Here is a 16,340-nt window from a genome sequence, read left to right on the forward strand (position 1 = left end):
GACACCATAACCATGGACAGCTCAACAAACAAGCAGCAGCTTTGCGTTTGGTCTTTCTCAGCCTTTCTGAAAACATGCATACAAGAACTCATGAGGGAAACTTCCAGCCACAGCTTTTAGGCATTGTGACAACATTTGCTTCTCTTAGAGGACAGCAGCCACCTGCTAGGCCAGAAGAGTGATTTATTGTCAACTGAAAGGGAAAAAGGACACCTGTTGATGCAGTACCAGCAGGAAAGCATTCCAACTTTTTTAGGGGTCTTCCAAGCATAGCACCTGGTGCTGTGCGATCAGACAGATGCTACCACGACTATGGCAAGGGCTTCTCTGTTGCAGGGGTGGTACACCATTTGCCATTAGCCCTGAGAAGTTTCACTGTGAACAAAGTGAGTCTGGACAAGATGAGCTGTACGTGCCAGGTATGCAACTCCTTTTTTGAATCTGAAAATGTGGGTTCAAGTCATGCAAGCGACCAACATGTACTGCAAATTTTATTTTTATTTCCTTATTACAGAAACTAAATTAGCATATGCCTACATGTTGATTAAAACAAGTTCACCACCACAGAAAAAAAGCATTCTTTTTATTCTCTAAAGCACACCTGTGAACACAGAACAAAGTCTAATGTCAGTACAGAAAAGCTGCTTCTTAGTGCACCTCTTCATTGCAGTTTCTCCATTAGTTGTTTTTTTTTTTAAAAATCATTACACCTTAGGTATTTATATATGCTTGCATTAAGCTTTGCATAATCTACCCATAACGCAATTCACTTCTAGAAGTCAGTTAAGAAGCTAAATCAAAAAGGCCCCTTAAGTTTGCTTTATTTACAGTTGCAATGGCTAAACTTTAAATACTTTACAGTCACTCCCGGCACTAGCTCCCAACTCAAAGGATTAGTGCATTCCACAATTTCTTTGTAACTATTTTCTGGAAGGGATTAAGTTGTCCATACCTACAGCTACGTAGGTACCTCAGCTATCTACATAAAGTACCTTATAGGAAATAAACATGCTGACAAAAATATGTCTAATAGTGAATGACAAATGAGAAACTCAACTTTTAGGAAGAAGGGACAGGTGTTTGGTTTTGTGCTGCAGTCACCGTCGACTGTGGGAAGAGCAGCAATGTGGGAGAAAGAGCAGTCAAGGAGTGCTGAAGTCCAGAGCAGGTCTCTCCGGCTCCTTTGTAAAGACAGCTTTATGTTCAGCTTTCATTTCCTCCTCTCTTTCACCACGTCTGCCCTGTTACTGCTTTTTTGTTAAATCATTGGGCAAATTTCTGAACTGCAATAGCATACAAATTTACTGGGGGGGGGGGGGGGGGGAGGGGGGGATATGCATCTGCAGACAGGCAGACTTGCATTATCTGAATAAAGACAGATCTTCCTCCAAGCTTTACAGTTTATGAGTGGATGCAGGTCTTGTGGCAACTGAGAAACTGCTGTAAAGATTAACAAATGGGATGCACATGCATTTATCTGTTCTTGCATACTTTCAAAACGCAAATGGAAGGAAGAAGTAGCCGTGACTCAGGTAGGTCCAGAAGATTTTTTTTTTTTCTTCTTCTTACACAATAAGGTAGATTACTTAGCACATTCCAGGTTAAAAAAATTACAGTAAACATTCAGTAACTGGAATGCATATAATATACATGTACCATTACATTTACAAAGCTGTTCAGGACTATTTTTCTTTCTAGAATAAGCATAAAAAAGTTACAAGCTAATTCACAATAATTTTAGATACAATGTTATTAAAATACATTGATGTTAATCAAAAATATTTTACTATTTACATGTACATTGTATAAACCTTAACAATAAGAATATGCCCATTTTAGGATGCCTTAAACGAATATTTAGGCAGATTGGCCCATTTTATAGTGCAGTATCCCTGTTTTGGTCTTCACACCATGAAACTGTACCAGATTCACAGTATCTTTGCTAGTGCTTTGCTAAAAGGCTTGAACTTTCTATTATTTAATAAACATTCATTCATTACAACGAGCCAGTTTTGTTTCCACTTTGTTTCTTATTAAATCCTACCCCCAATAGTTCAGGACACTCTGCCTGGCCTTGTGCGATTTGGTTGCATTTCCAAATAAGGCTGTAATTCATTTCATCAGTTATCACGCTATCTTGCTTGTAGTCTGGATGCTGTGCGATAAATTCTCTCATCCATCGAGCAACTGTCATTAATTCTCCTGTGGGCAAGGGGAAGTAAAATTTCACAGTTTATACATCTAATTTAATAGTACGACACCTAAAGTTCTGTGCATTATATACACAATTAATGAATAGTCCATGCTTTCAGAGAAACACATTCCTATACATATATTTTTTTTAAATATGGCTAAACTGCAGGCATAATTAAGCTGACATATCGCTGATAGTCAAAAACCCACTTCATCTGGTGCGATCTTCAAACTTTCGGATGTTTTAAGGAGACAGTGCAGAGAGAAGCAGCTACTAGAACAGGTGTTACCAACAGACTGTGTAGCAAGAGGTCTTAAACATGTCATTTAACAGAGAATCTTGCTGAGACAAACCAACAGACACCTCTGCAACAACTACATATATATATAAAAAATAATTTTGTAGTTGATCCATCCAACCCAGCTGCTAGCTTTGCTCTGTCTACCTTCACTTACTACTCCTTCTCCCTCTGGCAGCTCCCGTAGCAAAAACCAGGCAGGTTCCCGATTATACCAACGCCTGGTTTGTACACTGCAGTCCACATGGCAGTCAGCAGGTGCCTAAGGGTCCCCACCACTTCAATATCGGGTCATCAAGTGGCACACACCACTTGCAGGAGACCTGCATCCCTATAAAGTAGCAGCTGGAGGCCAGCTGGACACCAGTGTTTAGGCTAATGAATCTCGTTCTTGAATGCAGCGTATGCAAGCAAATCTTAACTAGCACAAGTTTAAGGAAACTCTGACAGTAGGACATTGAGGTAGGCTCCTGGGATGCTCGAAGAGCCTAGCAAAACTTTCATTGCTAGCTACTGGAACCTCAGCTTCCCTGTCAGAGTGGAAAGAGTCAAGGGCTTCCACTACAGAAATCTTTGGTTTAAAATTATTATAAAAAGCAAGAGGAATCAAGTTAGGGAAAGCAAGGAGGAACAGAAGTAAAAAGCATCCAAGACTGTTTAAAGAGATTGTATCAGTGGTTTTGAACAGAGGTACACAAACATAAATCAGAAAAATTGTGAAAAGTACAGGAAAGAAAAGCAGAATAAAAAAGGTTATTAAAAATAAAAATGTCCCTCAAAAAGCAGAAGTCATGTTTTAGAGAAATGAGGTCAGAGTTTACACTTCTATATAACAAGAGGGCAGGAAAAAAAAAAACCCCTCAAGAAGCATTATTTGTTGAAGGCGCCAAAAACTCACATGAAAACTCTCTCAAACCAATGAGAAGCAGGGGGCCTGCAAGAAAATTGGTGGGGCCAGGAGACGAGCAGGGTGGAGCATAAGGAGAGACACATTTTTGGACTAAGAGCTGCTGCAGGCTGTCAGTGCAGGAGGAGACAGGAGAGCAGTCCGGCTCACACCTAGTGGTCAGGCAGCCCAATTGCTCCCCGTCCTTTGTACCGGTGTAAATCTGCAGCACCTTCATCGTGAACACAGCGTGCAGGTCTCAAAGAACATATGAGTATCAGGAAAAGGCACGATGGACTGACAAAAGGTGTGAGACAACTTCCAAGCGAGGAGAGACAAGACAAAGGGAATCGCAAGTTTGGAAGCAACAATATACTTGAGAAGTTTGCAAAGTTATGAATGTTGATGAGAAGTGAGTAGAGAAACATTATCCTACAACGCAGGAACTAGAAGGCATGTCATGAAATAACTGGGAAGAGCATTTAAACAGACAAAACTATAGGAATTACATTTTTCAAAGAACATATAATAAAATTGTGGCATTTCTTATTGTATGACTTTGAGGACCAAAAATGTAACTGCTTCAAGGGTAAGGCAACAATCATGGAAATCAAGTTTGCAAATGGTCATCAAGCACCATGATTACTGCACCACCTTCGGCCAAGAAAGCGCCTATGCTGCAGACAGCCAGGAACCAGGAGAGCACACCAGGACAAGGATCACTTGATGCTGCTACCGTGACGCTGCTTTCATTAATATTTGGTGGTGGGTGGTTGGCAGCTGCTGCCTGCCTAGCAAACCTGTAGTCTGAGTCACACACCAGCTAGACAGAGACCAGGAGGGCAATACCTAGCTGTGCTGCAAGAGAAGATGCAACTGAAGCACAGATGAACTATGTCAGGGCAAGGTTAAAGCCACAGCAGCTAAGGTGCCAGTGTTTAACGCTCAGTGTTCACTATTTGAGGAGGGAAACCTGAAAAATGGACACTCTTTATGGACGTGTCTCATGCCAGACAGGCTGCAGTTCAGGAACATTTGATTTAAGATTGAGAGTAAACTGGAATAATCCAAAGATCGCACGCAACTGAGAAACATCATGGCACAGTAATACAATGCCTGAATTGAGAAACATCATGGCACAGTAATACAACGCCTAATGCTTTTTATTCTGTGAATTCTGGTTTTTAAGAAGCATCATTTAAAAATCATTTCAGTTTAGAGTTAAGATACAAACCCTGGACTCTATCTACCTCACTCTCACACCTTTTAGGTCTGTGTAAATACATGAGCTGACTTTTGCAATGCCTGCAACTTCACACCAGGTAGAAAAGTTGTTCTTTGGAAGGGGAACACCTGCCACAGGGGGTTGAGCCCAGGTCATTAGCTCTTGGGAAAAAAACCTCTGTAAGACTTATGCATTCCTTGTTTTTTCAACACCATTTTTCTGAAAGGAAAAAACCCAACAACAAACAATGGAATATTTTGAAAGCATTATTTTGCAGGCTGATGTGCCTCAGACATTTTCTTCCTGCCAGTTTCTCTTCTCTCCCTCAGTTAAGCCAAGCATCACATCCCCGTCTATGTTACCTGAGGGACAGAAGCCTCCTACAAACAAGCAGCCTTAGGAAAGAACATTTACAGTGAAAGCCGTTATTAATTAAAACTTTTTACCATTCTGAAGTACTGCTAAAGTACTGAATTACCAGGCAAGGGAAAGTCCCGATTTCTACCCTCAGCTTTAAAAAGGTCTTTACCTAGAAACTTCTACAGCAATTTTCAAGAATTACAAAGGAATGCAACACACTTTAGTTTAAAACTGGGGAGGAAAAAAAAAAAAAAAGATGTCTTGACTTATGAGACTAAAATTAACTGTCTAGCTAAATTTACAACAAGGCGGGCATACAAGGGATTTGCACATAGAAAGGTATAAAGCTGCTGCAGACTGTGCTACACGTCCAGTTCTGAATTAAAGTTTAGCCTGCATCTTTTACTCATTATACTACTGCATTTTAAAAAGGAGCATAAAGAGTCATTATACTGCCTGTCTTTGAAAACACTGCAACATGGGGAAGACAGGAAGAGCCTGGTTTGCTCTGCCTTGGAGGAGTTTTGCTACTTACAGAAGGGCTTTCTTATCAGGGAGCTAAAGACTAGGTCCCATGCTCTAGCATACCAGAATTTAGACTTATGAACGCTTTGGAGCGGCACGCTTTGGAGTCACACCAATAACACCAGGCTATCAGACCCAGCCTCACATACTCTTACAACACTCAAGTGACAGGCAAAGGGGATTAGTGTATGTGCAAACTACTACAAAGTGGACAATACACTGGCAAAAGCAGCAGTAAGTGGTGCTGAAAAGAGAAATCCTGGATTGGAGATATACTGCCCTCTAAGCTGTAATTGTAACTGTACCAATTACTCCTCATTAAAGTTCTACAATCGATCACGAAACATTTATAATCAGAATGAGACAGGACCATATTTAAGCCAGAGAACACACTCCAGTCTTTGCTCCTATGATTCAACACTTAGCCAGCCAGCCACAGCTGCCACCAGTTTTACCCAACTGAAAACTAGAGAACAGCCCAATTACTAAGTAGAAAAATGCCAGGAAAATCAATGTCCAAAAGTGTCAAACATACCAGATGCTCTCTTTTTTATTAGCTTCAGGTAGTTTAGGATGGTGCACCTTGTGTCCACATCCACTTCCATGTTTTCAAGATAGGAATTCAAAATTGGGATCAAACCAGGAAAGACTCCTTCCTGTGTAAGAGAACAGAGTCAGCATAAAACACGCTCGATCTGGTTTCTGAGAGGGCACAATGGAGGGGAAAGTTGTGTGTTCCAGGTAGAAGAGGCTATGACCTTCCCATTGATAATTGTATCGATGCTCATTAAAGTGTACTCTTCCGCGTCGGTGCCTGTGCCATTCTGTGCAGCACCACATCCATCCACAACAGCGTTTCCACCTTCATGGGTGACAAAGGGAAAGGAAGAAATGGTTAGAAGGCAAGAGATGCACTAAACATCCACAACAGTGTTAACCAGATTGCTTGTTGTGATACCTTTGCAAATATCTTTTCTGAAGTAAAACATTCCCTGCCGGACAGCATCTCTTTTCTGGGCCATCTTCATGTTTTCATCCACCTGGCAAAAGAAGTTATTTCAGAGATTTGTGGCATTTTAGAAAATAAGGATTCTCCCAAACCCTCACATTTTGGTCTCATTAGCTGAAACATCTACTATGTTTCTTATTATTTCATCACACAAGGCCAAGCTGTGGAGATAAGTTTTATTTCATTCTTCAGGGTTCCCGGGCAAAACTACAAAGAGATGACGTTCTATGAAATTAGGTCTCCAGCAGAAAAGGTAATGGTATTATGTTAGAACATGCTACGCTAATCTTTTAAGTTTGGATGAAAACACAGGAACAGCTGCAATTAACAGGTTGCATCCCATCTGGCAGACTTCTTTGCATATTTAGATGCAATTTAAATGAGTACAGAAGCAGAAAGTTACCACCTCCCTAGCCATAGTTTGCTGCTTTTACTAAAATCACTGAAGTCTTTAGAAGAGTTATCACTGTGTTAAACTTTCAGAAACAGAATTCCAGTAACTTTGTATGGGAATTGTATCTATTCCACACCCAAACTTTTGTTAGATAGTTAGATAAACTTAGACTGCTAGTAAAGAAGTTCTAAATTGCAGGCTTCTCAAAAAGTCTACAATGCAAAGCACTGCTCATACGCTAAGTGACCTACGCATTGCTCTGTCTTTCTGGACGGAAGATTTTGTCCAAGTTCTTTGGTCGGTATGTTCTCAGGGAATCAACACCACACAGCTTTTGGACATTAGCTTTACTGTATTGTCTTCAGAAGAAAGGATATGATTTCCTGAATTCTTTGTTTGACCTTTAATTAAGGGCAATGCAAAATCTTCACTTACTTCTTACCTTTCAAAGCTTTGTTTGCAAAAGTCTGTTTTCGTTCATTTTATATTATGAAACCTATTTACACAACAGGCTGTTTAGAAAGTTTGAAAGAACTCCAGTCCTAGCTGATGGGAGTACAACCCCAGTGAGACAGCAAAGATTAGTGTGAGATTAGCCGCATAAACCTGCATTATTTTACTTGAAAGGGGCAGGCTTACCAATGGTTGTACAATTCTGTGTTGCATTACCTGCCAAATTGCTTGGCAAACTCAAGCAATTTTATGCCCTCCCTTCCCAATTCTGTTCAGGTTCTTTCGGCACCTGATCTCTTTTTTAGTCTTAACTGGTATTGATTAGTTGAAAATTTTGTGCTTTTGAGACATTCCAAATAACAATGTAATTATGCACCGTAAGTGCTAAATTGCTGCATTATGTATGAAGTCTGAACTTCCTGACATCAGGAAGAGAATTTCTTCTTTTAGAAATCATACCAACTGTATGGTATGATTACTGTTAATTTACAACTTCAGTATTTTTCTCCATTTTAATTAAAAACACTAAGAAAAGCCGCAGGATACTACTGCTATGCTGCGGCCAGCGCTGGCAGTATTTTGTAGTATAGTCTGCCAAAAGTCTTCTGCACTACAAGACCTTTTTTAAAGTTACCTATAACATTGCAGGACTATCCATTTAAAAAGACATTTTCTGGTCAGGTGCCTCAGAAAGAAGACGTGCAAGGACAGTTTAACCCAAAACAGTTAAACAATTGACAAGACAAGATTAAGGAAAAGGCACGTTTTGCAAGGCTGGTCTGTCTAAACACAAGTCACAGTCGTGACCAGAATCAGCAGTATTTGTTTTCACTCAAATACTGTGTAACACTAAGCATGCTGAACTTCTCCTTTCCCTCTCCACCAGATACAAACAAAATAGAGAGTAAGAGCACAAGACACAGGCAACAGCCAGGTTAAAATAAATACCTAAAAGTTTTTATTTTGACCTCCACAGGTTATTTTCCGCACATGTAAAATGGTGGAAACATGCCCTTTCCCAGTTTCAAAAGTCTTGTACCAATGGTATTTCTCAGCATTTCTGCAGTAGTCAGACACTGTTAGGCACCACAGAAATTCCCACAGTATTTTTCTATAAACTTAATTCCATGAGACAGGAGTAAAATATTTGTTTAATACTGTAGAGTTGAAATTGATTCAAAGTACTGGTACAGATGAAAACTGGCTGAAAGATAAAAATGACTGTTCTGTAAGTGCACAAATATTAGTTCCTAGCTTGCAGAGGATAAAAATCAGACTTGATGCAATATGTTGCATTTAGCTCTAATAGATCTGATCTTTCACACGTACCTTGGACAAAGGAATGAGAAAATCCAGTTTGTATGACAGAATCACTCTGGTTAGCAATACCACAAACACAACATACGCAGAGTTTTCAAAGTCTGTTAACTGGACCTAGACATGAAAGGAGTAGAGATTAAATTACTTTAGTGGGAACACACTCATGGAAATAGATAAATATCTGGGAGAATTTAAAACAGTTTGACTCGAACATTCATGTTGGTACTTGTATTCACACACTCTACTAGCAGAGATGGTGATGCATGAGCTGGAATCATCAGCAGTGACTTCAAATGCACAATGTAGGCACACACTTCAACAAACTCAACCCTTTAATCCAATGCCAAAACACACTTGTGTTTCAAAAGACTATCTAATAACCTGCACCTTCAGGCTCTCTGTGTAGTTACAAATGTATAATAGCTTTTAAATTTCCACTTTAAAGGGATTAAATTCAGAGCGCTCAGAAATAGACAGCTATAAAATAAAAGCACTTGTGCAAAACAAAACAATGACAGTGGAATTGTTCAGTACTAGGAAAAGCACTGGAAAAATACAGTGCCTAGAAGCTAAATGGGGCTTTGTTTACTGCTGCTTTAATACAAGCCTAATTCCTTTCCCCATCAACTCAGATCCATTAGCATGCTTTGCTGTGCTGCAGTGGATTCTCCTGTCAGTTACATTCCCACAGTCCATGTCTGATTAAATACTGCTGTCCACTTCACTTGCATCTAGCAATTCAGATGGGAGAAAACACAGCGCAAGTAACAAGGGTTTGATACTGGATGGCAGAATGCCTGGTACTTTTCCACTTAAAAGGAAATGTGCTTTTGTGCATACCGATGCCTTCCTTACCTCCATAGGTCTGAATTCCACTCTCCATCCAATATCTGAATTTGGAGGAGGTGGCTTAAACCTCATTGTCTGCCAATTTGTAGACTGGATATTCTGCAAAGCACATGAAATAATCTGTCACAATCAAGATATGCATCATTCTATAATATAATCAAAGAAAAATAAGCAGATAACTAGAGTCCTACTATTTTCCCTGGAATAGCCCGTCAAGTTAGAGAAGCGCTTCCAAACTAAGTGGCATGACTTCCTAAAAAACACAGTATAAGTACTCATCCTAGGAGCAAATATGTTACACTTCCTCAGGCTATTTTCTTTGAGGATCACGTATAAGACTAGGGGGCTGAGATTTAGCTGACTTTTTTTTATGAGGAGTTGATGCATCCCAAACTAATATACCTAATATTACCATGGCTATTATTTCATAAAGCTGTATAAGAGAGACATTTATACATAAATGTCATGCAAAACAGTTTTTAGGAAGCCATAAAAATAGACAGTTCCCCATTAACACTTATATACATAGCTATAGTTTGGGCTCTTCATGTTTTATTGGGTTTAAAGTATAAGCCACCACCTTCTCCTAAATAAGTGATAAAACAAAGCAATAGATGTGCTTATAACTGCAAAGGCATATGCTAAAGAATTAGTTGAAGTGAAAAACTCAGGAAAAAAATTTCTTAGCTAATACAGCCATCCTCCAATTAAGCAGTACTATAAAGAATATGCAGTTTTATGTATATATTTATTAAATTCCTCTAAATCAGACACAACCTCAAAATGGTCGGATTCATTTGCATCATCTAGATGTATTTTCTCCTCAAACAAAGTCAATGGGTCTCGAATGAACAAGTGTGCAATATGCTGTGCCAAAAGGTGGTCAATACCTACAAAATGAAAATTCAAACAAACAATTCACACATAGCAAAGCAGGCTCTAGGAAATTATTTGTTTTATAAGACTGAAAACATCCAACTCTGCAATGCTACCTCAACCCACCACACATCCTGTTAAAGTTTAAATGATGACTTCAGGAAGGAAGGAAATGATTAAAGAGAAGAAAAAAGAAAAAAAAAAAAAGAACAGGTTCTTGTTTGGAAATGGCAGCTGAATATTGGTGGGGCTGCCATTCTTCCTGTTTTCTGATGCACCTCTGTGCCATGTTTCCTAAAGCAGTTCTGCTCTCTCCACAAAGATAAAACATAAATGCGTCAAACACTGAGCTTCTCAAGCTGGAGTTAGGGACAGTTTCCATTACAAACAAATGCTTTTTAAAAAACTCTCAAGACCACGCTACACAGATACTTCCTGAGTAGGAGTCACTCTGAGGGATGCACAAGGATTGAAACAAACAAGAACAAAAACATAAAATATCCCCACACACTGCAAGCATAATTCTTAACCTGCTCATAATGAAGCAAACACTTACCTTCCTTTATTAGGTGCTCGTAGATATCTTTGTCTATTGTCAAATCAATGTCATTGTATTTCTCACCACATTCAGATAGATAACTGTCTATGGAATCATATCTGGATTTACTGATTCTATAATGGCTGTTCTTCAGTGGCTATATAATTTAAGAATACAATATTTTAACAGCTTGTTAACAATGTTACCTAAGTTTTGCTCACTAATGACACTTATGTGAGAATTATTATCCTGTTTAAAAAACCCTACAGCCTCAATTAAAATTATTCAAAGCACGAGTCTTAAATAGGCTTAATAGAAAGCGATCCTGCAATTATGACTATTTTGTTTGCAGATGTATGTATCTGAGCAAAAAAACGGTCATCACACATTGACTAGAATTCTCTAGAAGTGGAAACATTTTCCTGATGTAATATACCATTACCCCATGTACCTGGAAAGCATTATTATACCTACTGCAACACATACTAATACAGTTTCACTATGCGCACATTGTTAGAGATGCTCTTAAAATGGGTGGTTCAAGAAATATTTCAAGTAGATTATTTTAAAATTATTTTTTTATTTTCTATGATTTTGTAAGTGCCTTGAATGCCAACTCCTGCTTAGAGAAACTCCTTAAGTTCAAGTTCTGACAACTGGCTCTTTTCACACAGTTCTAGTTTATACTACTGGATTACTCAGCAGCACCTGCTAATTTAATCTGAAGCAATTTTTGCTTTTTGGGCTCAAGCACAGAATGGAAAGTTTCATCACAAAGGGACCTTTTCAGCAAGCTGTGGAGGAGTGAGTGGAGCTCTACTGGGATTCCACACCTAACTAAAAATATGTATTTTCTAACATAAACTGTACAACCAAGGTGAATGTTTACACCATTTCTCCTATATTTACCACAAAGACTGCCATGTTCCCTCGTTAGGGATTCTGATGAGCACAAGCAGAATTTGATACTAAAGGTGATTTAACTTTTTTGCCTGAAAAAAACCAGACATCTACTACCTAACATTACTCACCTCTAGCCCCCTCTCTTCTCGCGTTCGATCATCTACAGATGCAGAGATTACTCCCCAGCGACAGTCAATATCGGACACATAGCCTCTGTAGAATGGAGATGCAGCACTCAACGCCATCTAAAATAAAACAGCCTGATATGAAAACAAAGGACAAGCCGAGGAACCAAAAGCCAAATACAACCCCACTGGAAAGGGAAACTTGCTGGTCCAGAAGTAACTGGAGTATATACTTCAGTTTAACATACAGCCAAAGCCCACACAACCACAAGTCTCTCAACTGCTATCTCCAGAAAAATACCTAGGTGAAGGGATAGTATTACTGAAGTGGCATCTGACGCTCTCCAAATTTATTACCTCTACAGATCAGCATTTAAGAAACACAAAGATGATACAGGCAGAAACAATTTTGTGACAAAGCAGCAAGTATTCTGCTTGCACGCTTCCAAACTCCAAAAGTTCACCTGGCAATTGTTTTATTTCGTTTATTTTTGTTTGGCCAAGCACCTTAGCAACACAGCTGGAACATACCTCACTTGGAGCAGGATCTGCTCACCACCTAGATCGGACCAATACATTATTTTTAAGACCTGTTACAAACACCTGTTTATGACCACATGCTTACGAAAGGGACAGACTCAAACAACTTAAGCCGAAACCCTCTGTAACATCAGACCAGAGTTGAAAAATTAAAAATTGTTTTAAGGACTGAGCTTGTCTTATTTTCGTGAAAAACTGCCCCACGTGTATTTCTAGATCTATTCAGCAAGAGTCTCGTGCATGTGGGAAGGAGGGCAGAGAAGAAACAGGTATCTGTTTTGTGGTGTCATTTGGATGTTAAATACATCACACCGTTCATGTGACAACCTAGCAAGAGACTGACACACTTCTCCCAGAGTACCAAATTTGTGAGTGGCATTCAATTTACATTTTATTTTTCTACACGTAGTAGCTTTTGCACAATGAAGAGCTGATGTGATAGAAGTCCATCACTTACCACAATGGGACAGATCGTGGCTAGCTGATCATAGAGATACCTTGCTTCAGAAATGCTGCAAGCCTGGAATGTTACCTGTTGGAAGAAGTAAAATTGCTATCACAATTTCTATAATTATAGCGCAAGCACAGCCTTCCTAGATTTAGAATCAATGATATAATAAAACAATTTAAATACCAAGAACTTTAAGGGGTTTTTTTTGTTTGGTTCGGATTGGGTGGGGTTTTTTGTATGGGTCGTACCCCCCAGTTCTTGGACAAACTTTTGCCCCATTTATCAGCAGCATTTCTATCACAAGCTTCTTTCCACACCATTTCCATCTTCATTAAAAGATTTCAGACCACAACTCTTCAGCTGTGAGGCTAAATATACAAACACTTGCCACAACCACAGAAAACTGAGTTAACATCTACAATACACATGGGTTGGTAATACACCTTCAAGAAATAAGCCAGGAACCTACCTACTTAGAACAACAGTCAGAAACTATTGTAGATGTAACATTTGTTTTATGTGACAGCTAATCCTCTTTTAAAGAACATTTCAAGACGCCTTTGTTTGACCCTGCAAAACTGGGAAAAATAAGCACCTTCGTGCCTACTGTAACTTCTATTTAAAAAAAGATGTCCAGTTTTGCCTGTATTAGAGGCCAGGACACAGCAAAAGATGGAAAAGAAATGTTATTTGCAGAAGCCATTAACGATGTGGAAGCCCTACCACACACAGGCCACTGGAAAATATAACTTCTTTGCAACTTTTGGTGAAATTTGCTCTGAGCAGCATCAAACACAAGATGCATTTCTAGTAGCAGGCCTTACCCTCCAGACTTCCCAAACCAACAGTTTATACATTTTAAAAACGCAGAGGAGGATCAATCATCTTAAAGCTGCTAGAAGATGCTAAACAGATTAAAAGCCTCTCTCCTTCTTTGCACTTTACATATTCATAGATCAGAAGATAACTTGGATAGGAGCATACCCCTGTACCACTATCATAATATTGCAGAACAGGCTTCACCTCTAAATCACCATCGCTGCTTGTTGTCCTGAAGAATGCCAGCCAAACACAGGTTTTCCTCTTCCACAGGTTACAATTAGAGAGTCCCACAAATCATACAGGTTCTTCTCAGTCTGACACTGAAGCCCAACCCAACCCCAAGTAAGCCTTTAAAAAAACCAACCAACCAAGCAAAAAAAAAAAAACCCAACACTTCCAAGTTCACTGGTGGGCTCAGTGGTGGATTTTCTTTGGGGGTGAGGTGGGGTGGGTGGGGGGCATAGGAGGAATATAGGATTTGTTTGTGTTGGTTTTGTTTGTCTTTTTAAATCTGCAGCCAACATTCATTAAAACACCCCAAGTTAGAAAAAGAGTGTGAGGTAGAGAAAATATTTCTTCTGTCTCTATCCTTCAAGTGGCTATCAGGAAAAACAAAACAAAACGCACTCCGAAAAGACAAGATTATTTAATTCTCTTGCAAAGAAGCAGTTAATTATGATTTCTCATCACTAATTTTGGACTTCCAGCACTAGAGAGCCTGTCTTGGGGCAGGCAGGGGGGACAGGACACCTACGCTCTTCCCCGACACAGTGATATCCATCTCCCCTTCCTTTTTATGTTTGTTCCAAATCACATTAAATCTGGGATTCGACCCGGTTTCTAGCCAAGCATCCCATTACAGAGGAAAAGGGCACGGCAGTCTTCTCCAGAGGAGGGCTGTAGGCACTGCGAGGACTGTGGAAAGCAGCCGTCACGAGCACAAGGCTCAGCGGGCACAGGGATGTGAAGCCTCAAAAGGGGCAGGAGCACAATGGCTTGCCTTGCCGCTCGCAGGGGCAGTGCCCCCCACCCCACCGTCGCTGCGGGCTGTCCCAGCCGAGCTCATCAGGACATTATTTTTAACCTTGGAAATATATCAAACCAAATTGTAGCTTGGTACATACTGAGAAAAAAACAGAAGGAAGTATGCATACTGCAAACTACCTTAGAGAAAACCGATGGGGAACACATGTTTTCTTCTAGTCAGTTATCAAGAATTACCAGTTGACACACAAGCAGCTGCTTGTAGCACCTGCCAGCCTTGTTTTCATTCTCCCTTTGATGATGATGACTACCGAATTTTACCACTGATTACAAGAATGGGGAAGAGTAAAATGGCATTCCTTAAAAAGGAATTTAATATCTTTTTAAACAAGTTCATACAATGACTGAACAGTAAAGCTGCATTTCTTTTATGGGTCTTAAATAAGGAGATGGTACAAAATAGACCATATCAAACTTAACACCTTGTAAAACCACGCAGTATTATGTATGCTTTACTACTTCATCAGATTCTCCCTAGTTTACCCTTAGTGACAAGAAATCATACTTAGCTGCTGTCAAGAACATTTTATTTATTCAGCTTTTGTAGTTTCTCAAAGGGAAGTGCTTTGAATGGGGTTATTTCTGCCACTGCTGTGAAACAAGAAGAGCTTGGAGAATTTCCTTTAATCCCCTAAAGACTTAACACTAGCCTCTTCCTAGCTCTGCCTCCAAGACAGCAGTGGCAACAGGCAGATTTTATCAACAGTCAAACACATCACTACTACCTAGGGCATCAGCCCCTAGCATCAGGTTTCTATGACAGAGAAACATCTAAAACAAACAGATATTGAAAGGATTAAAGCACTCCCAAGATATAGCACCTGGATTTAAATGGAGGATACTGTAAAATACTGTAGTAACTCAGGCAAATGAATTATAACAATAAAAAGTGGGCATGTGTTAATGGGAGAAAACAGAACCAAGAATGTCTCCCAGCATATAGTAACAGAAGACAGCTACCCATGTGGATGTGGTAGGTTCATGGTACAAGCAGCGAGAAGACGACTTCTTCGCAGATAGATAAAAATATTTAAGAATGAGAAATTTTATACAGGAGTTCATGCTGTTTGGAAACAAAATAAAATTATACAGAAGCAGAAAGCTACTTATTTTTAAAGATACTCCAATGACTTCTTGTCACTCCCTGCTTTTGCAGTTCTAAGAATGGGGAAGATGGAAAAAAACCCCAAAATGAATGAATAACCAGAAATCCCCACACATTCCTACAAGACAGCTCAGTTTCCATTCCCACAGTGTCCTTTGGTCATGCCTGAAAGAAGACCACAGTAGAAGATGATCTTTCATACTTGAAAAGTGCTGGAATTCCAGGAGCAGGTGCTTGATCAAATGGGGTTTGACCAGTTCAAGAAACCCTTTCAGCAAGGCATGCAACTACATTTGAATATTAGCAGAAAATAAACATAATGCAACCAAACCAACCTGAATTTTGAGACTAGATTACCAGGTATAAGATTAAATTTGTTGTTTTATTCCCCCTGTTGCCACTCTGAAAATGCATCAGTTGAAT

General features: G+C 39.5%; 1 protein-coding gene across 5 annotated transcripts in view; it reads right to left on the reverse strand.

The window, feature by feature from the left end:
• Window positions 1-1,331: 1,331 nt before the first annotated feature.
• The window catches only part of GCLC (glutamate-cysteine ligase catalytic subunit), a 34,649-nt gene continuing 19,640 nt past the window's right edge, over window positions 1,332-16,340 (reverse strand). For all 5 annotated transcript variants that reach the window (XM_075498079.1, XM_075498080.1, XM_075498084.1 and 2 more), the window contains 10 exons: window positions 12,953-13,027; window positions 11,959-12,075; window positions 10,946-11,084; window positions 10,291-10,403; window positions 9,520-9,612; window positions 8,674-8,778; window positions 6,447-6,528; window positions 6,247-6,350; window positions 6,024-6,144; window positions 1,332-2,202 (listed from right to left, as the gene is read on the reverse strand). In XM_075498079.1, the coding sequence (XP_075354194.1) occupies window positions 1,997-2,202; window positions 6,024-6,144; window positions 6,247-6,350; window positions 6,447-6,528; window positions 8,674-8,778; window positions 9,520-9,612; window positions 10,291-10,403; window positions 10,946-11,084; window positions 11,959-12,075; window positions 12,953-13,027 (1,155 nt within the window). In that variant the 3' untranslated portion in view covers window positions 1,332-1,996. The remainder of the gene's footprint in view (window positions 2,203-6,023; window positions 6,145-6,246; window positions 6,351-6,446; window positions 6,529-8,673; window positions 8,779-9,519; window positions 9,613-10,290; window positions 10,404-10,945; window positions 11,085-11,958; window positions 12,076-12,952; window positions 13,028-16,340) is intronic.

Source organism: Mycteria americana, chromosome 3, assembly GCF_035582795.1.
Source record: "Mycteria americana isolate JAX WOST 10 ecotype Jacksonville Zoo and Gardens chromosome 3, USCA_MyAme_1.0, whole genome shotgun sequence".
Lineage (NCBI taxonomy): Eukaryota > Metazoa > Chordata > Aves > Ciconiiformes > Ciconiidae > Mycteria > Mycteria americana.